Consider the following 21854-nt stretch of genomic DNA (forward strand, 5'->3'; position numbering starts at 1 on the left):
ATTGCATTTTATTGCATAGCTGCTGCATTTATACAGTATATGAAAATCTATCTAGTGATCACTTCTCAGCTCTTTGTTTCTCAGCACAGCTCAGTTACGACTGTTTGCTAATGTTCACTTAATGTATCTGACGAAGGAATGTAAACAAAAGATAATTTTATCACCTCTTGGGATGGGGCCAGAAGTTTTCCACTGAAGAACAAAATGCTGTGTTTAACTGTTTGAATGCTGCTCTGCTACAATATTTTTTTTTTTTTTTTTTTTTTTGTGGTAGTAGATTTTATGCTGTAATTCAGGGGTGCCCAATAGGTCGATCGCGATCTACCGGTTGATCGCGACCGCCTATTTGGAACGGCCGCGTCATGCAAAATTTTGCGGCTGGCAGCTGTCAGAATCTGCTGCCAGCCGCTGGTCAATCGGAACAAGAGGTGGAGAGGAGAGGGGCGGTACAGCGGGAGAGGAGGACGCCTGGCTAACTATACTGAAGGTCCCTGCACCTAACTACACTATACCTGGCTAACTATACTGAAGCCACCCACACCTAACTACACTATACCTGGCTAACTATACTGAAGGTCCCTGCACCTAACTACACTATACCTGGCTAACTATACTGAAGGCCCCTGCACCTAACTACACTATACCTGACTAACTATACTGAAGGTCCCTGCACCTAACTACACTATACCTGACTAACTATACTGAAGGTTCCTGCACCTAACTACACTATACCAGCTAACTATACTGAAGCCACCTGCACCTAACTACACTATACCTGGCTACCTATACTGAAGGCCCCTGCACCTAACTACACTATATCTGGCTAACTATACTGAAGCCACCCACACCAACTACACTATACCTGGCTAACTATACTGAAGGTCCCTGCACCTAACTACACTATACCTGGCTACCTATAATGAAGGCACCCACACCTAACTACACTATACCTGGCTACCTATACTGAAGGCCCCTATACCTATCTACCTATACTGAAGGCATGTATACCTAGCTACCTAAATGTTGGTAGATCTCCTGGACTCGGCAAATTTTAAAGTAGCTCACGAGCCGAAAAAGTGTGGGCACCCCTGCTGTAAATAGTCTTTTTGAACAAGGAGGAAATGCTGACTTTGACACCACTTTAAATATTTGTATTTTTGCTCTGCAGGCAGGGAAACCTACAGACAGTTATCCTGCTGATGAAATGTGGAGCTGACCCAGGTCTGATTGATGGAGAAGGTTACAATGGTCTCCATCTGGCTGTCCTGTTCCAGCATATGCCGATCATAGCCTACCTGACTGCAAAGGGCATGGTATGTATAGCTTTTTCCTGCACCGTAGCGATCCCACAACTGCCTCTAGCACAACCGTAATGTCATAGGACGGATTCTGTAACTGGCGATTATTCTGGGGTGGGGCATAGTGCAGACGTGACATCACTTCCTGGGAATCTATACTCAGTAATGACAGGCTCTCTCTTTGCTCGTACATTTGGAGTTTAAGGCTACTTACACAGTAGGATGTTGCGTTTGATGCGACGTTAAAGTCGCACAACGCGGCCCTAACGCAACGCATATACACTTTCACAGTGCGACTTTAAAGTCGCACGTTATAAAATGTATTTACTATGGAACAAAAACGGGGCATGCGGAACATTTTAAAAAAGTGAAAAAAAAAAACATTACTGAGCATGTGCAACACGGGTAACGCAGCAGATTAATTGCTAAAAGCACAGCATGCAGCACATTTTAATAACTCTACACGTTACACACTAACGCAACATGTGCACTGTGAATGTCGCACAGGCTTTGCATTGCTGTGCGTTACTCTGAGTTAAAGTATTTGATAACGTGCGGCTTTAACGTCGCACTGTGAAAGAGCCCTTAAACTATTTGAGTACACAGGTAAAAGCGTGTTTGTCTTTTGTTTTTTGTTTTTTTTGACGAGTGCTCAGCTTGGTTAAATGTCTTCCAAGATTTAGTAGATTTCAGTTTGAAGCAAAGAGAGGAGAAAAGTGTGTGTGTTTTTTTTTTTTTTTTTTAAGGAAAACTTTTTGTGCTCATACCTAATGGTTGATGCACACTGGCTGCATTTTGTGCTGCGTTTGCATTCAGAAAAATGCATTCTCCTTCACTTGAATGAGAATGGCGGAAAAATCTCCACAATGGATTCACAATGAATTATGCCTTGATTCTCCTTCACGTGAATGAGAATACGTTTTTCAAAACCAAAACGCTAACGCAGCCAGTGTGTATCCACCCTAAGTGCAGCTTTTTAAGTGCATTCTACAAGAGGTTATATTGAATATGTTTCAAAAGGTGGCGGACCACCATCCACGGCAGTGTCCACAGCGCTCAGGAGTGGCTCATATCATTCTATGACAAAACGGCTTATGTACGAAAAAGTCATGCAGGTGGGGTTTGTGCATTGTGGTAATGCATACCACAAACCCAGACCTGGTGGAAACAGGCATAGGATAACAGGCCCATACTTGCCCATATGAAAAAGCATGTGCATGTCCATTGGTCTGCTGCCATTCACTACAGAAAGGGCTCCTGCAGTGCAACTAGTGTGAACTGACCCCTAGACCTTGGACCCACTAGAGTGCTTTCAACAGCGATGTGGAATCAACGATCAGTGGCGATTCCGAAAATTGCTATAGGAAAAATCGCAGTAGCTCTGCCTGCAGCATTTTGCTAGCAATTGGGATTCAATGTTTAAGCGGACCTGAACTCAGAACTTCCTCTCTGCTCTAAAAGATAAGCAACAGCATAATAACCTTTAAGGAAACACATTTTTGTTACAGCTAATATAAATCTGCAGTCTGTCTATTTCCTGCTTTCATTGAAGCAGACATAGGGTTAACATACTGTGTTAACAAATTAGCTACTCTGCCCTGGCAGAGGAGATTCTTGAATCCTGAGCTGACACAGCTGAGAGATCAAATTACAGTTATATTAGTCACAGATAAGGGGGAATTGGACCATCTAAATTCTCTAAATACATCCAATGTGGATTTCTCTGTTTTCCTTCTATCCTGTGCAAGAGCTCCGGTCCACTTTAAGTAGAGCATCACTTCAAAACCGCTTTTCATTCGTTGTACAAAAGCGATTTTGCTACCTGAACCCAAAGAAAAGAAAAAAAAATGAAAGCACAAATCGCAATCAGTTTTGAAGTCACTAGCACAAAATAAAAATCACTATACAAAAAAACCTGGAATTGCTGCTGAAACCACTTTACAAACACTGAGCGATTGCAATCTGTAGTGGGTCCCAGGCCTCAGAAAGCAGTACCTGCCCACTCAGTTCAGGATTATAAAAAAAAAAAATTCACAGGATTTTCTCTTCATTCCAAACACTAAAATGTATGTTGTTCCTTCTGCTAATCCATAATGTGATCTTCTTTTAGAGCATTGATATCCAGGATATGAATGGGATGACCCCGCTCATGCTGGCTGCACAGAAGATTATTGGGTAATGACTACATTTCATTGGCTTATTTGAGGCAGGTTTATGTTTACTTCCATGACTGATCTGATTTGGACAGTGTTTGTTTTTTCCCCCAAAATTGTTCATGAGGAATTTAAAGGCTTGGTTCCAACTTCAGCGGATACAAAATGGACACGGTTCATTTTGCATCTGCGTCCGCCTGTTCGAAGCCATCACCGTTCACGTGTCCCACCGCCGATCTTTCCCTCTGTACTCGGCCGGGAGGCCAGCAGGGGCATGGGGCTTTCCATAGGCTGCATTAGACCAATTCTCCCTAGCAACAAGGGGAATTTTCATTGGTCCACCATGAACCAATGAGAATTCTTCCTGTTGCTGAGGATTTACATTGGTCTTTTGCAACCCAGTGGAGAGCCCCATGTTTTTGCCGGCCACCGGGCTGTTCGGAAGGGACTGAGTGGTCGCGGGACACGTGGACTGTAGCCCAGGGATGATTTGTTCCCCCGCAGGCTATATGGTGGAACAAATCCGCCTGGCCCTAGATTATGGCGGACTGCACAGAAGTGTGGCCGCTTACTGCAAAGGATCCCATCAGATCTGTGGCAGAGTGACAAGTGTGAACGCCTTCTATTTATAAAATAGGAGCTAGTCACTGTCAGTTTTACGTTGAATGGAAGAAGGACACAAAATGTCTGTTCTCTTCTCAAGTGGGTACACAGCCTTAGGGGTGCGTACACACGCCGCCCGTCGGGGATTGGGATCCGAAGCCATTGGGCAACATCGCTGGCTGGCCTTTAGACGCGTGTCAGCTATGTAGCTAATGATGCGTTCTGTTGCTATGCAGGGTTTGGTAGAAGCTGTACATGCTTGTGTACCGGTCTAAAGGGCCCATTCACACGTTTATCACTAATCGCCAAATCAACGGCGATTGCTAGTGCTTTTAAAAGCGCTAGTTCAATTAACCACCCTGGCGTTCAGTTTCCCCAGGATTTCCGTGCAAAAAGTGTTTCAATTAATTTCCAATAATTTGCAACCATTTTTTTTTTTTGCAACCAATTTTTTTTAATATTAAATTTAATACAGATTATTGTATTGAATTCAATAAAAAAAAAAAGTGTTTTCTGCAAGATGTTGACGCTGTGTGACCCTGGTGTCATCAACGCCGATCAACGGGGGACATGATCGCTGAGGAAGAAGCAAAATCCGCCAAGGGACATGGAAGAAGACACTGGGGAAGCCATCAGAGGTACGCGACGAGGGATGAGCATGCCAATGGTGAGTATAAGACCCAGATGTATAGGTAGAAGATGTGCAGCCAGGTATAGTTAGCCAGATGTGCAGCCAGGTATAGTTAGCCAGATGTGCAGCCAGGTATAGTTAGCCAGATGTGCAGCCAGGTATAGTTAGCCAGGTATATAGTGAGCCAGGTTTTTAGCCAGGTATATAGCGAGCCAGATGTTTAGCCAGGTATATAGCGAGCCAGATGTTTAGCCAGGTATATAGCGAGCCAGATGTTTAGCCAGGTATATAGCGAGCCAGATGTTTAGCCAGGTATATAGCGAGCCAGATGTTTAGCCAGGTATATAGCGAGCCAGATGTTTAGCCAGGTATATAGCGAGCCAGATGTTTAGCCAGATTTATAGGTAGCCAGATGTCCCCCTCCCGATCCTCCCCCCCCCCCCCCCCCCCAGCACGCTGTGGGTAGCGATCTGTGCTACCCACAGCGTGCAGAACAAGCATCCAGCCACCCTAGGGAATCCCTGGGCAGCCAGCGGGGCAGAGAATGTGCGGGGGATCCCCCTTGTATGTGGAGGCTGTGCTGGCGGGGGATCCCCCTCTGTGCGGGCGGGGGGAACCCCTTTATATGGTGGCTGTTGCGGGCAGGGGATCCCCCTCTGTGCGGGTGGGGGGATCCCCCTTCTATTGTGGCTGTTGCGGGCGGGGGATCCCCCTCTGTGCGGGTGGGGGGATCCCCCTTCTATTGTGGCTTTTGCGGGCGGGGGGATCCCCCTCTGTGCGGGTGGGGGGGATCCCCCTTCTATTGTGGCTGTTGCGGGCGGCCTATCGGGGGGGGGGGGGGGGAGGAGATCGGGAGGGGGGACATCGGGAGGGAGGGGGAGGAGGGGGATAGGCTGCCCGCAACAGCCACAATAGAAGGGGGATCCCCCCACCCGCACAGAGGGGGATCCCCTCGCCCGCAAAAGCCACAATAGAAGGGGGATCCCCCCACCCGCACAGAAGGGGATCCCCTGCCCGCAACAGCCACCATATAAAGGGGTTCCCCCCGCCCGCACAGAGGGGGATCCCCCGCCAGCACAGCCTCCACATACAAGGGGGATCCCCCGCACATTCTCTGCCCGCTGGCTGCCCAGGGATTCCCTAGGGTGGCTGGATGCTTGTTCTGCACGCTGTGGGTAGCACAGATCGCTACCCACAGCGTGCAGTCAGGCATCCAGCCATCCTGGGGAATCCCTCTGATAAGAAAAAAATGCAGCCGGCGGGGCAGAGAAACAGGAAATCTCCCTGTCGGCATGGACGAGCTCAGCTCGTCATTAACGTTTTTTGCAAGTTTTTGCTGGACGAACTCAGCTCGTCCATACCGCCAGGGAGGTTAAAAGTATATGGCAGTGATCTCACTGCTGATATGGCTGGCGATTCGCGGTAAACACAAACAGTGCAGGCATCGCCTTTTCATAATTTTTGCGTGATCACGATTAAAATGTTAAAGAAACGTGAATCGCCATCACTTAAAAAGTGCAGTGAAAAATTTGCATTTATCACGTAAAATCACTGTGGCAAATCGCTACCACTAATTGCTAGCGGTTTGCAATCCCCAGTGTGAATAGACCCTAACAGTATACCTGAACTCAGGAACACTTTACCAAATAATATTATTCTACTTTGTTTATATAGTGATAACATAGTCTACGGTACATAGTCATGTCACAAACTGAGACCTTCAGAGGTGCTCACTGCCTAAACGTGGCCTAATCTATAATCTGATTCGATACATTTATTTAATTGGGATTTGACCGGGAGAAGATGCTGGAAAATCTCGCCCCGACATGGTCAATCAGTAACAATGTGCGATATCGTGGCAACCGACGAATGGGACAGACCCCTGGCCGCTGTCCCCCAAATGTAAATGTGCCAGCGCATTCAAATCTCACCTGCTCCAGCTGCTGCGACCGTCCAGCAGCTCCCAGTCTCCTTAGCTGATCCTCTCGAGCGCTGCCAGGTGCATGTGTGTGATGTCACACAAGCACCAAGTGCTATACCTAGCCACCACATGGTGGGAAGCAGCAGACGAGTCCAGGAGCAGCTGGAGTAGGTGAGATTTGAATGCACTGGGGTGGGGGGGAGGGACGGGATCACATAAACATTTTGGGGGACTGCTCTTTAGAATCAGAAAAAAGTACAAGCTACTGCAGCAGAGTCCCCGTTATCAGTAATCCAGGCAACCGGAAGTCTCAACTAACCGACATGCCTGAAGAGATATCAGGGATTTTTGGATTTGCTGGCAGGCTGTAAACTGCTTACCGAGCCTCCTGCGACGTCTGGCAGCCTTTCTGTACCTCTTCGCAGCCTCCTCCATTCGTGCTCGTAAGTCGGAGTGTCCCCTGAACTGATGTCAGATGACATGCTGGCTTGTGTGCACGGGGGAAGCCAGAAAGCTGCTCGGAGCCCATGAGGAGATACAGGAAAGCAGCTAGATGTTGCTGGAGGCTTGATAAGTACTTCAGGTGGGAGACTTGTGCTATTTCGACCAGCAAGCACATGTATCCAGCATCAGGCGATCACTGCTGGTGCCGGATACTGGGGATGTGCTGTACAAAGGAAAGGATACACATAAGCAGCCATGGCCTTGTGTATTTCTTCAGGGCAGCAAAATCTGTCATGCCTTCTAATTGGACCTGGAAGCAATTTTGGACTGATTACATTTTATTGATGTTGTAAATTCAGTCTAGTACATGTGGTTAAACTGGCTGGCCACTCCCATCTTTTTACTGCACAAACTGTTTCTGTAGCAGTTACGGTATTACTTAGTCCTCAGTATGCTGATTTTGATTGGCTCAATTTCAAGCATCATACAATTTGCATACAGGCTGGAATTATTTGCATCTCATTGACCAACTGACAGCCTATGTTAACCACTTGAGGACCTAGGGCCACTTTTTTTCCATTCAGACCACTGCAGCTTTCACGGTTTATTGCTCGCTCATACAACCTACCACCTAAATGAATTTTGGCTCCTTGTCACTAATAAAGCTTTCTTTTGGTGCTATTTGATTGCTCCTGTGGAAAGTGTCTACTTTCCAAAATGGGGTCATTTGTGGGGTGTGTTTACTGTCCTCGCATTTTGGGGAGTGCTAATTTGTAAGCACCCCTGTAAAGCCTAAAGGTGCTCATTGGACTTTGGGCCCCTTAGCGCAGTTAGGCTGCAAAAAAGTGCCACACATGTGGTATTGCCGTACTCAGGAGAAGTAGTATAATGTGTTTTGGGGTGTATTTTTACACATACCGATGCTGGGTGGGAGAAATATCTCTGTAAATGACAATTTTTTAATTTTTTTTTTACACACAATTGTCCATTTACAGAGATCTTTCTCCCACTCAGCATGGGTATGTGTACAAATACACCCCAAAACACATTATACTACTTCTCCTGAGTACGGCGATACCACATGTGTGGCACTTTTTTGCACGTTAACTGCGCTAAGGGGCCCAAAGTCCAATGAGTACCTTTAGGATTTCACAGGTCATTTTGAGAAATTTCGTTTCAAGACTACTCCTCACGGTTTAGGGCCCCTAAAATGCCAGGACAGTATAGGAACCCCACAAATGACCCCATTTTAGAAAGAAGACACCCAAAGGTATTCAGTTAGTAGTACGGTGAGTTCATAGAAGATTTTATTTTTTGTCACAAGTTAGCGGAAAATGACACTTTGTGAAAAAAAACCAATAAAAATCAATTTCCGCTAACTTGTGACAAAAAATAAAATCTTCTATGAACTCACCGTACTACTAACAGAATACCTTGGGGTGTCTTCTTTCTAAAATGGTGTCACTTGTGGGGTTCCTATACTGTCCTGGCATTTTAGGGGCCCTAAACCGTGAGGAGTAGTCTTGAAACAAAATTTCTCAAAATGACCTGTGAAATCCTAAAGGTACTCATTGGACTTTGGGCCCCTTAGCGCAGTTAGGGTGCAAAAAAGTGCCACACATGTGGTATCGCCGTACTCGGGAGAAGTAGTACAATGTGTTTTGGGGTGTATTTTTACACATACCCATGCTGGGTGGGAGAAATAACTCTGTAAATGGACAATTGTGTGTAAAAAAAAATCAAAAGATTGTCATTTACAGAGGTATTTCTCCCACCCAGCATGGGTATGTGTAAAAATACACCTCAAAACACATTGTACTACTTCCCCCGAGTACGGCGATACCACATGTGTGGCACTTGTTTGCAGCCTAACTGCACTAAGGGGCCCAAAGTCCAATGAGTACCTTTAGGATTTCACAGGTCATTTTTGTTTCAAGACTACTCCTCACGGTTTAGGGCCCCTAAAATGCCAGGGCAGTATAGGAACCCCACTAATGACCCCATTTTAGAAAGAAGACACCCCAAGGTATTCTGTTAGTAGTACGGTGAGTTCATAGAATTTATTTCTTTGTCACAAGTTAGCGGAAATTGATTTTGTTTTTTTTCACAAAGTGTCATTTTCCGCTAACTTGTGACAAAAAATAAAATCTTCTATGAACTCACCATACTCCGTACGGAATACCTTTGGGTGTCTTCTTTCTAGAATGGGGTCATTTGTGGGGTTCCTATACTGCCCTGGCATTTTAGGGGCCCTAAACCGTGAGGAGTAGTCTTGAAACCAAATGTCGCAAAATGACCTGTGAAATCCTAAAGGTACTCATTGGACTTTGGGCCCCTTTGCGTACTTAGGGTGTAAAAAAGTGCCACACATGTGGTACCGCCGTACTCAGGAGAAGTAGTATAATGTGTTTTGGGGTGTATTTTTACACATACCCATGCTAAGTGGGAGAAATATCTCTGTAAATGACAATTGTTTGATTTTTTTTTTACGCACAATTGTCCATTTACATAGAAATTTCTCCCACCCAGCATGGGTATGTGTAAAAATACACCCCAAAACACATTATACTACTTCTCCTGAGTACGGCGGTACCACAGGTGTGACACTTTTTTGCAGCCTAGGTGCGCTAAGGGGCCCAACGTCCTATTCACAGGTCATTTTGAGGCATTTGTTTTCTAGACTGCTCCTCGCGGTTTTAGGGCCCCTAAAATGCCAGGGCAGTATAGGAACCCCACAAGTGACCCCATTTTAGAAAGAAGACACCCCAAGGTATTCCGTTAGGTGTATGGCGAGTTCATAGAAGATTTTATTTTTTGTCACAAGTTAGTGAAAAATGACACTTTGTGAAAAAAAAAAACAATAAAAATCAATTTCCGCTAACTTTTGACAAAAAATAAAATCTTCTATGAACTCGTCATACATCTAACAGAATACCTTGGTGTCTTTTTTTCTAAAATGGGGTCACTTGTGGGGTTCCTATACCGCCCTGGCATTTTACGGGCCCAAAACCGTGAGTAGTCTGGAAACCAAATGTCTCAAAATGACTGTTCAGGGGTATAAGCATCTGCAAATTTTGATGACAGGTGGTCTATGAAGGGGCGAATTTTGTGGAACCGGTCATAAGCAGGGTGGCCTTTTAGATGACAGGTTGTATTGGGCCTGATCTGATGGATAGGAGTGCTAGGGGGGTGACAGGAGGTGATTGATGGGTGTCTCAGGGGGTGGTTAGAGGTGAAAATAGATGCAATCAATGCACTGGGGAGGTGATCGGAAGGGGGTCTGAGGGGGATCTGAGGGTTTGGCCGAGTGATCAGGAGCCCACACGGGGCAAATTAGGGCCTGATCTGATGGGTAGGTGTGCTAGGGGGTGACAGGAGGTGATTGATGGGTGTCTCAAGGTGTGATTAGAGGGGGGAATAGATGCAAGCAATGCACTGGCGAGGTGATCAGGGCTGGGGTCTGAGGGTGTGGGCGGGTGATTGAGTGCCCTAGGTGCAGATAGGGGTCTAATCTGATAGGTAGCAGTGACAGGGGGTGATTGATGGGTAATTAGTGGGTGTTTAGGGTAGAGAATAGATGTAAACACTGCGCTTGGGAGGTGATCTGATGTCGGATCTGCGGGCGATCTATTGGTGTGGGTGGGTGATCAGTTTGCCCGCAAGGGGCAGGTTAGGGGCTGATTGATGGGTGGTAGTGACAGGGGTGATTGATGGGTGATTGACAGGTGATCAGTGGGTTATTACAGGGAAGGACAGATGTAAATAATGCCCTGGTGAATTGATAAGGGGGGGTCTGAGGGCAATCTGAGCGTGTAGGCGGGTGATTGGGTGCCCGCAAGGGGCAGATTAGGGTCTGATCTGATGGGTAACAGTGACAGGTGGTGATAGGGGGTGATTGATGGGTAATTAGTGGGTGTTTAGGGTAGAGAATAGATGTAAACACTGCGCTTGGGTGGTGATCTGATGTCGGATCTGCGGGCGATCTATTGGTGTGTACAATTTCTCCACTAACTGCGCTCCTGGGATTCGCACTACAATAGGATCTATTAACGTGGTGCGCTCTTAAATATCCGATGTAAGATAATTAGGAAACAAAAAGCATGCAAGTAGCGCTCCAGATCTCAAAGAAGTCCACAATCAAACCAATTCAATGTCCATTACGTGTCTGTCGAAGTCCCTTTAAACACGACACCTTGGATCATCTAGGTCTTCCTGTATAGACTCCGTTTTAGGATCAACACGATATACCACCACCACTTCAATATCCCAATGGACCGTGATGAAAAATAGCCTTAATACACCACTGGCGAGCGCCGTGACACACCCCCTCCGTGTCCACACTCACCCAATGGACCTCCTTAGGTCTCCGGAGGTAAGATTTAAAGCCAGTGGGGGTTAATACACATTATCAGAAATCCGTATGCCTCTCCTCAATCAAGGTACTGCGGGACTAAGAAAGCTCAATAGTATAAAATCATTTATTAAAAAAAAATTCTAAAAGCCAGATTGCACTCACACTTAGGAGACTTGATAACAGCGCTTTATACAGTGTTGGGTCCCCGGGTGACCACTCCGCTGATCATCGCCTCAAACCTCCACGTCCTGAGTAACTTCCCTGGTATTTCCGTGTTCGCCAGCAGCGTCCGACGTAGCTCCGCCCTACGCGTTTCGTCAGAGATCTGACTCATCAGGGGCTGACGTCAGACGCTATGCCGGCATTTTTATCCCTTGGGCATTCCTAAACCAACTTTATTGTACCCTCACTCATGCAAACAGGAAATTCTCCTGCGCATGTGTACAGTCCTCACTGATCTTACTGGGCTCAATCAACCCTCCCCTTCGTACTCACTCACCAAATAGACTCTGATGCCAAGCGTCGTAAAGACGCACCATAACCTCTGCCTATAGAGAGAATGCCGTTCCGGAATTCCGCCGCTATCTTCCAAAATGGAAAATGCAGCGCTACGTTCCACCGCTTGTGGAATCGTCTGAATTACGGTTTTCAGCTATCATCAAACAGAGTGATCACTTACAAATACAACTAATACAGCATTTTTCTATGCCTACCCTAATATGCCCTCCCTCCTATATTAATCATTCCTAATAAAGCAATTTATATCAAATTCCACATTAAGACCTCTTGGAACCAGGGTATCTAGATTAAAAATCCACATCCCTTCTTTTTTAGAAATCTCCCTCGTTTTATTAAAACCCCTCCATGAACCTCTTAATTTCTCCACTCCACAAAAGAACATTCTACTTGGATCACACTGATGTTTCAATTTAAAGTGCATAGACAAACTGTGTTGCTCAAAACCCTTTTTAATATTATTTATGTGTTCTCCAACTCTTTCTTTTAATGTCCTGGTGGTGCGGCCCACATATTGCAAGCCGCAACTACACCATATTACATACACCACCCCCACGGATGCACATGTAATAAATTGCCTGATTTTATATTCTCTCCCATTAGAGTTTGCTTGGATACTTACCTTTCTCCCTCCGTTCGATTCTCTACAACCCTTGCAACTCCTACAAGGAAAAAACCTGGGGTCTGCCACCCCACAAATTCGATCTATTGGTGTGGGTGGGTGATCAGATTGCCCGCAAGGGGCAGGTTAGGGGCTGATTGATGGGTGGCAGTGACAGGGGGTGATTGATGGGTGATTGACAGGTGATTTACAGGTGATCAGGGGGGATAGATGCATACAGTACATGGGGGGGGGGGTCTGGGGAGAATCTGAGGGGTGGTGGGGTGAGCAGGGGGCAGGGGGGGGGGATAAAAAAAAAAATTAGCGTTGACCGATAGTGACAGGGAGTGATTGATGGGTGATTAGGGGGGTGATTGGGTGCAAACAGGGGTCTGGGGGGTGGGCAGGGGGGGGTCTGATGGGTGCTGTGGGCGATCTGGGGCAGGGGGGGGGGTGAAATCGGTGTGCTTGGTGCAGACTAGGGTGGCTGCAGCCTGCCCTGGTGGTCCCTCGGACACTGGGACCACCAGGGCAGGAGGCAGCCTGTATAATACACTTTGTAAACATTACAAAGTGTATTATACACTTTGTATGCGGCGATTGTCGGGTTAACATCCCGCCGGCGCTTCCGTATGGCCTGCGGGATGTTGCGGCGGGTGAGCGGCGCCAGGCGGAGGCAGAGGATCGCGTCACTGATGACGCGATCGCTCCGCCCATGCCCCTACAAGGACCGCCGCCATTTGTCAATACGGCGGTCCTTGCGGGGTCCACTTCCCGGCCGCCAATTGTATATACGGCGGTCGGGAAGTGGTTAATATTAAATGTTAAAATGTAAAGTAAGGCTTACAGACCCTCCAACACAATATAAATGTAAAACTATGGTAGGGCTTAGATTGTGAGCTCCTCTGAGGACAGTCAGTGACATGACCATGTATTCTGTAAAGTGCTGCAGAAGATGTCGGCGCTATATAAATAGACAATAATGACAATTACTATTATTACCACCTGTGTCCTTAAAGGGCAACTTAAGTGAGAAGAATATGGAGGCTGCCATATGATCCTCTGCCTATATTACTTTTAGCTATAGATCCTGAACAAGCATGCAGCAGATCAGGTGTTTCTGACATTATTGTCAGATCTGACAAAATTATCTGCATGCTTATTTCTGGTATGATTCAGACACTAATACACCCAAATAGATCAGCAGGGCTGCCAGGCAACTGGTATTGTTTAAAGTGATCCTGTGCCGAAGCTTGGGATCAAAATGGGATACTCCCCTTAAGAGAGGGAAGCCTTAGGATCCTATTGAGGCTTCACTCCGTGCTCCGATGTCCCCTGTCACTGAGCGCAGCTCCCATTCAGATCGGAGCCCCTCTCTCTTCTCAATTAATTCGTCCTTTAAGGGTCCAGTTAGCTAGTTTGTATAAGAACCTTTAGAGGTATATTCTTTGTCATGAGCATTTACCTAGTCCTATACTGTTCATAGGAATAATCTGTATGTATAGAGCATATGAAGTCAGCAATCTGCCTTGTTCTAATGGTATTTTTTTAATGTTTTTCAGGATGGAGCCCACAAACTTCCTGTTGAAGCTGAACCCCTCCATCAATCTTGCAGATAAAGTCCATCGGAACACGGCACTGCACTGGGCTGTGACCAGCAGTAACATCAATGCTGTGGATCTGCTCCTGGAGGCCGGAGCCAGCATGGATGTAGAGAACGCTAAGGTGAGAAACATTCATCCACACCCATAACACCTAATCCTGCTAACACCCAAATGAGTCCGGACATGAGGGAAGACAGATATCAATCTGCTGCCAAACAAGCCCTGTAATCACTTATGACACAGGCACTGCTTTCCGTTTTCCCAATCGGCCTTGGACGTTCTATAGTACAACATACAAAGATATGTATTATTCATGAACAATGACGCTATAACTGCTTCATACTGCAGAGATGGAAATGAGGATATATATCTGTTATTATGGCAGTGATAATGGCATGTGTGCTTGGTATCGGTTTATCAGCCACTTTTCTGGATTTTGTGAGCATTGTTGATTGCTGATTTTAGGGGTCCTTATGGCTGTAATACACGGGTCGACCGGTGGCTTGATTAGCCGCCGGATCGACCCCAGCCGCGTCCCCGCTCATCCGCGCGGATCGATCCCCGCTGAATATTATCATCTGGCCGGATCAGCTGGTCGATACACGGTACAGAAACGTACCGTGCATCCCCAGCATTAGGGACTCTTTATCATTTCCCAACCCATTTGCTGCCTAACTTAATTTTACTTAAAGAGAAACTGTAAGCAAGAATTGAACTTCATCATCAGTAGCTGATACCCCCTTTCCCATGCAAAATCTTTTCCTTATCTCAAATGGATCATCGGGGGGTTTGTATGGCTAATATTCTGGTGAAACCCCTCCCACATTGTGATGTCTGGACCATGGTCCTGACAGTTTCCTGTTTGTGAACCTCACTGCATTGTGGGAAATTGCTATTTTGGCAGTTGGAAACAGCTGTAAACAGCTAACGGCATCCAATTCCACTGGCATCACCTGCCAGCAGTAAAAATGTCACCATGTGATAAATGTCAGAATGACTAAATCATTTATACGTAACTATTGTAAAAATTAGCTTTTTTTTTTTTCTTTTACATTATTTTCACTGGAGTTCCTCTTAAAACCTTTTTCATATAACTAGGTAAAAATATACATTTATGAAAATCAATTGAAAATAAAGTTGAGTGGACTTGCCTCCAAACAACCACAATATCCTTAAGAAGGCAAAACTCTTATTTCCATAATGTGTTTCACAGACCGATACTCCTGCTTCATCAGGTATATATTGAGCCTAATGGTTGGGAAAAAGAGACTCAGCACCGCCACCTACATTAGTGCCAGTGCTGATTTTAACCACTTGCCGACCGCGCACTCATACCGCGCGTCGGCAAAGTGGCAGCTGCAGGACCAGCGACGCAGTACTGCGTCGCCAGCTGCAGGCTGATTAATTAGGAAGCAGCCGCTCGCGTGAGCGGCTGCTTCCTGTCAAATCACGGCGGGGGGCTCCGTGAATAGCCTGCGGGCCGCCGATGGCGGCTCGCAGGCTAAATGTAAACACAAGCGGAAATAATCCGCTTTGTTTACATTGTACGGCGCTGCTGCGCAGCAGCGCCGTAAGGCAGATCGGCGATCCCCGGCCAATCAGCGGCCGGGGATCGCCTCCATGTGACAGGGGACGTCCTGTCACTGGCTGCACAGGACGGATAGCGTCCTGTGCAGCCCGGATCACCGGGAGGGAGAGGTAGGAGAGGGAGGGGGAGAATGTCGCCGCGGAGGGGGGCTTTGAGGTGCCCCCCCCCCGCAACTAGCCTGCACGCAGGAGCGATCAGACCCCCCCTGCACATCATCCCCATAGGGGGGAAAAAAGGGGGGCGATCTGATCGCTCTGCGTGCCCTCTGATCTGTGCTGGGGGCTGCAGAGCCCACCCAGCACAGATCCCTTCAAACAGCGCTGGTCCTTAAGGGGGGGTAAAGGGTGGGTCCTCAAGTGGTTAATCTATGTTTGCGCTCCTTAAAGTATACCTGTCGGGAGAGGGTGGGACTGGAAATGCCCCATTTTGATATTTAGCTCAGTAGAGGAAAGCCTTGGATAATCTAGAGGCTTACGCCATCCCCCTCGCCTCCACCAATGCAGCGCTGGCACCCCCCCCCCCCCCCCCCCCAACCTCTCCGATGAGCTTGTCAAGTGGTGCGCGAGGCTGCGCTCCTGTTTGTCAATAAGTATGGCCGCACTGCTCAGGATGACTCAGGGCTGCCACGCTCCTTCACATATGGGAGTACGGTCGTAAATTCCCAGAAAGGTCCAGCGCTGGAGCGGTCTCGAGGTGGGCGGGGGAAGGCTCTGGAGGAGGCAAGTCAGGTGTGTACACCAGAAACAAGCACGCAGCTAATCTTTAGATAATGAAGGGCTAAAAGTTTTAAAGGCAGAGGATCAGCCAGGTAACTAGTATTGCTTAAAAGGAAATGAATATGTCAACTTCCATATACCTCTCACTTCAGGTACCCTTTAAGAATCCAGGGCTGCTGCAGTCAGAGGTAATTCTCACTCATAACTAATTATAGTTAATAAGTCATGCAAGGCTGAGAAAACAACATCTGAGTGCAGGAAATAGATAAAGTTAAAGAGAAACCGTAACCAAGAATTGAACTTCATCCCAATCAGTAGCTGATACCCCCTTTCCCATGAGAAATCTTTTCCCTTTCACAAACGGATCATCAAGGGGGCTCTGTATGGCTGATATTGTGGTGACACCCCTCCCACAGGAAACTGAGGATCATGGTCCTGGCAGTTTTCTGTCTGTGAACCTCGTTGCATTGTGGGGAAATAGCTGTTTACAGCTGTTTCCAACTGCCAAACGAACCAAGCGGCAGCTACTTCCAGTGACATCACCTGCCAGCAGTAAAAATGTCACCATGTGATAAATGACAGAATCTAAATCTGAGAGGAAGGATTTGACAATGGGCAAACTCTGACTAAATCATTTATACATAATTATTGTAAAAATGAAGCACTTTTTTATTACATTATTTTCATTGGAGTCCTCTTTAAGTCCAAGATTTGTCTGTATGGGAGCTGAATAAACATTAAAAGACTAAATTTAACGTTGTGACTGTTTCGAGTTCACGAGGGAAGTTTTTCAACCTGCAAGTCCAAAATAAGATTCCAGGAAAATCCTATTGAGAATTAGGACTTTTGATATACAATTGTTTATCCGTTGTTAAGGTTTGCTTTAGTTTAGGCATGTACATTTCGCTTAAGGTTTGCATTGAACTCCTTGTACATTTAAACTATAAGCTGTCATCTCATGTGTACATTTACTGTGACTTTCCGCAGGGAGAGACCCCTCTTGAGCTTGCTCAGCAAAGCCGAAATCGCATCATCCTCCATATTCTGGCAAGCGAGGCCAAAACCAGAGCCAGCCGGAACTCCCGAGTCTTAAAGGTTCTAAGGAAGTACGAGGTCAGTGAGGCTGTAATTGATGTGGGGTTATCTGTTTGAAATGATCAAGATCACCAAGCTTAACCACTTATGCCATTCGCAGTATTATATCTATGCCCCACAGTTCCCGCACAGTAGCATAGATATACGTCCGTCACTGTAAACAGCCGCCACTCGCTCCCATGAGAGTTCTAACCACCGCCCATTAGCCTGGAGATCAGTGAATGGGATCGCAGATTGCAAATCTCTCACTTCTGGCTCCTCATTTTTGCACTTCTGGTAACGATCCAATCAGAAAACCATTGTTATGACCTCACTGAATTCAGATGTGCACCAAGGTCATTCACTCGTCACAGTAGTTGGGGATCGCTCGTTTTATGATGACTGCCGTCTAGCATGAGCATTAGAATTTCAGCCCTGACGAGTTGCAGCAGACGTGAAGAAGAGATTTGTGTTGACCCTTGTGGTCATGAGTCCTTACCTAGTCATATCTTTGTTTCCTGGCAGACCTTGCTGGTGGCGGTGCTCTGCGTTCTCCTCCTGGGGGGCATCGGGTACATCCTGAACTTGCACACCGACTCCTGGCTGCTAAAGGGGACGCTGCTCGCCCTGCTGACAATCGGATCTCAGTTCCTGGCCAGGTTGGTCTTTATTGTTTCTTGAATAGTTTGTGGACAACACCTTCTTCTAAAAATGTGAAATTTGGGCTGCTTCTCGTGTTGTCTGGAGTACAACTGCCTACAGTTACTTATGCCACTGGATCTTTTCTCAGTATTTCATTGCCACCTGTAGACCTCCCGGGTCATATAACAAGTGCAGGTGACATAATCACTCTGCCCCACTATACCATGTGTAGCCTCCTCCCCCCCCCCCCTACTCCACATAACTCCCCCCCCCCCCCCCCTCCTTCCTCCTCATAACAAGCTCAGCCACCTTTTCCCTACCCATGTAACAAGTGTGGCCAGTATATTGTTCCCCTCCCCCTACAGGTGTGACCAACATGAATTTCCCCTCCAGAATAAGTGTGGCCAGGTTATTTTTCACCCCAACAAGTGTGGCATATCACCCCCCATGCCTTCTCCTCCTCAGTCACAAGTTTGGGCAGTATATAGGGATGGATTTACCATAAGGCACTGTAGGCACTTGCCTACAGGCGCCTGATGTTGTAACGGCGGCTCACTTCCCTCCCTGAGTGCCTCTTTTCCTCCTTCCCTATGCAGAGTCCTGGTGAGAGTGTAATGAGAAGTTAATAACTCTGCTCTCGGCACACCACTGATGAGATCTCCCTTCAGTCAGGGGCACCTCTAGCTACTTAATATTAAGGGTACATCTGGCTATCTAAGGGGCACCGGTAGCTACTTAAGACAGGCAAGGAAAGTAAGGGAGAAGTGACAGCTGGGATAGCCAACCCAGTTGTGGTGCAGTTTAGTGGGGGGGGGGGGTGGAGGTTAATGGAGGGTGAAATCTAAGGTGCAAAGACATTTGTGCCTATAGGCTCCTGTGAGGTAAATCCAGGCCTGGCAGTATATCAGTAAAAGTGTGACCTGCTTCTCCACCTCCAACCCCCTATCAAAAAAACAGGCACTTCTACCCCAGACTGACAGCTCATTCACAGGGCTGGATTTCTGGAAAGGCCACAAAGGCTCAGTCCTCTGGCGGCTGCAGCCCAAGGGGCACCTGGGCATGAAGGAGGGGTTGCTACATATGAAAGAGAAGACTTAAATAAGAAGCAACACATGAAAAAGGGATGCTCAAGGGAGCGGTTTATGAAACTGGGGCTGAATACATGGAATGATTCACATGAAATGGGAGGGGCGCTGCTGTAAATGGGGAACCACAAGATACTTGGCCTAGGGACACACAAAGTATAAATCCAGCCTTTCTCACCCAACACAAACCAGCTCATTGGAGCACCAGCTGATTACCTGCTCCAGTGCAGGGTCTTTCACGCTCTTCTGCAGCCACCCGCTGACACACAGCACTGTATAGCTCCGAGGCTATACAGAAGAAACAGCCCAGCGCAGGAGCAGGTACATGGCCTGTGCTCCACTACGCTGCTTTGCATTTGGGAGGTGGATGGCAGTACTGCTAGAAGGGGTGGAAGTGGTCCCTACCCTTCCCCCTCTGGCTTTTGAAGGTTTTCTCACCCAGTAATTATACTGTTGTTTTGAAGTACAAACCATTTTAAAAAAGTTTCCCTACTTAATTCTCAATCCAATGACTCTTCTTGAAGTTGTCCTCTTAACCCATTAGCAATTTCAATAGAAATATCTTGCTAAACTCGAGATAAGTGCCCTGCTTTTGACCTCAGTCGGCAGAACTCGTTGTGCTGTACATTCTTGGAATGCTTTGATCTCTCTCTGCTAGCAGAAAATATAGAAACTGAAAGCAGAAGTCCTCTGTCATTAACTCACACTGCCCCCTAGTGACAAGTGGCCATAAATACACATTACAGCAGTACTAATTAGAAACAAAGGAAATGTAACCCATAAGAAAAAAAGTGCTAAAGTAAATAAGCCTGAAGCACTTGCACGCCACAAAATAAATTGGCTGCTAAAGGGTTAATGGTTTGTACTGTTGACACTTAAATTTGGGCCTCTCCTTTGTTTTCTTTCCTCAGGCGATTTGTGGGACCGACCAGCCAGAAGCACTTTCCTGCAATCCTCCTTGTCAGCTCGGTGTTCTGGATGTTTATGACCTGGTTCATCCTTTTCCTTCCTTATATCCTTTCTAGTGTGTCTAATAATTCATGTTACTATATTCATAGAAAGGACCATCGGGTGTATAAAGCACAAAGTCTCTCAATTCTTGTGGTACAAAAATATCAAAACATCTTTATTGACACAAGTACAAAAATTCATTTTAAAAAAGAGGAAGTCTCTGTAAGGTGCTCCTCATTGGATAGTCGCAGGAATATGCAATAATAGCAAGAGCTTAAATATTCAACAATATATCGATTAGCGGTATATAAATTGGCAACGACACGCTCGTTTCGGGCATGAAATGCCCTTCGTCAGGCCACTGTATAAGCAATTTCTATATATCCTGTTGGCGACATATGGCAGGTATATGAAGAACCATGCGGCTAGAAGCAGGAGTGCTTCTAGCCGCATGGTTCTTTATATACCTGCCGTCAGGATCGTGTGATATGCGTCTGCTAAGCCAGATGCTGTTTTGGTCTCTTGCTCCTGCCATATGTCGCCAACAGGATATATAGAAATTGCTTATACAGTGGCCTGACGAAGGGCATTTCATGCCCGAAACGAGCGTGTCGTTGCCAATTTATATACCGCTAATATATTGTTGAATATTTAAGCTCTTGCTATTATTGCATATTCCTGTGACTATCCAATGAGGAGCACCTTACAGAGACTTCCTCTTTTTTAAAATGAATTTTTTGTACTTGTGTCAATAGATGTTTTGATATTTTTGTACCGCAAGAATTGAGCGACTTTGTGCTTTATACACCCGATGGTCCTTTCTATGAATATAGTGAGTTGTCTGGGGTGAAGTGGATCACACCAAAAGGGACTTTATGGTTTTCTAGTCTTTCTTCCATTTATTAAAAAGACACGCTCCCAATTATAATATTATCATTAATAATTCATGTTGCAAGCAATTTGTATGCTACTTTGAATCGACAGGAAGTTCATTTAATTGTCCCCTTTCCAAGCTGCGTAAAGTTTTCATGCAAGCCATATCTCATTGGCTATAGTGTAAAGGTGATACATTTTTTTTTTTCATATATTTCTTTTCAATTTGAGAATTCTCATTAATTTTTTTCCAGAACGATTTGTAGCCGTTTAAAACTCTGACCATAATATTTCTCCCACTTATGAAAAAAAAAGATTGAAAACTTAAGAAATTGATTTGGTCTTTCAAAAATCTAAAAAAAAAAAAAATTATCCATTTTAAAGAGGAGCTTCAGAGTGAAAATGAAAGTCCGGCAGCCTGCAAGTAAAGGAAAGTTACTGTAGTGAATAGCTTGGCATTTTTCTCTGCGGAGAGAGTGGAGGCGGGGCCAGGTGCCGGGAGTCGGGTGATGCAGGGACTTCGGGACGGCATCGTGAGACGAGGCTTCTCGGGTAAATATAACTTTCCTTTACTAACAGGCTGCAGGTTTTTCATTTTTGCTCTGGAGGTCCTCTTTAACTTATGGCTTTTTGCAGCCCCCTGGAGTCATCCTGTGTGCGCTCCGTCCTTCCACAACCCCCGCAACTCTGGCTGGCCATGCGTTTCCTCATTGCGTCCCTGTGCACAACAGCGTTCTGTGCATTACGCAGTACAGGAAAATTGCTACTGCGTATGCACAGAGTGCTTCCTGCAACGGTAG

General features: G+C 46.2%; 1 protein-coding gene across 2 annotated transcripts in view; it reads left to right on the top strand.

Annotated features, from left to right (window-relative positions):
• Positions 1-21854, top strand: part of ZDHHC13 (zinc finger DHHC-type palmitoyltransferase 13) — a 71337-nt gene that overhangs the window by 32810 nt on the left and 16673 nt on the right. For both annotated transcript variants that reach the window (XM_068260261.1, XM_068260262.1), the window contains 6 exons: positions 1169-1313; positions 3409-3473; positions 14084-14246; positions 17417-17542; positions 18029-18162; positions 20142-20242. In XM_068260261.1, coding sequence (XP_068116362.1) covers positions 1169-1313; positions 3409-3473; positions 14084-14246; positions 17417-17542; positions 18029-18162; positions 20142-20242 — 734 coding nt within the window. The remainder of the gene's footprint in view (positions 1-1168; positions 1314-3408; positions 3474-14083; positions 14247-17416; positions 17543-18028; positions 18163-20141; positions 20243-21854) is intronic.

Source organism: Hyperolius riggenbachi, chromosome 11, assembly GCF_040937935.1.
Source record: "Hyperolius riggenbachi isolate aHypRig1 chromosome 11, aHypRig1.pri, whole genome shotgun sequence".
Classification (NCBI taxonomy): Eukaryota; Metazoa; Chordata; class Amphibia; order Anura; family Hyperoliidae; genus Hyperolius; species Hyperolius riggenbachi.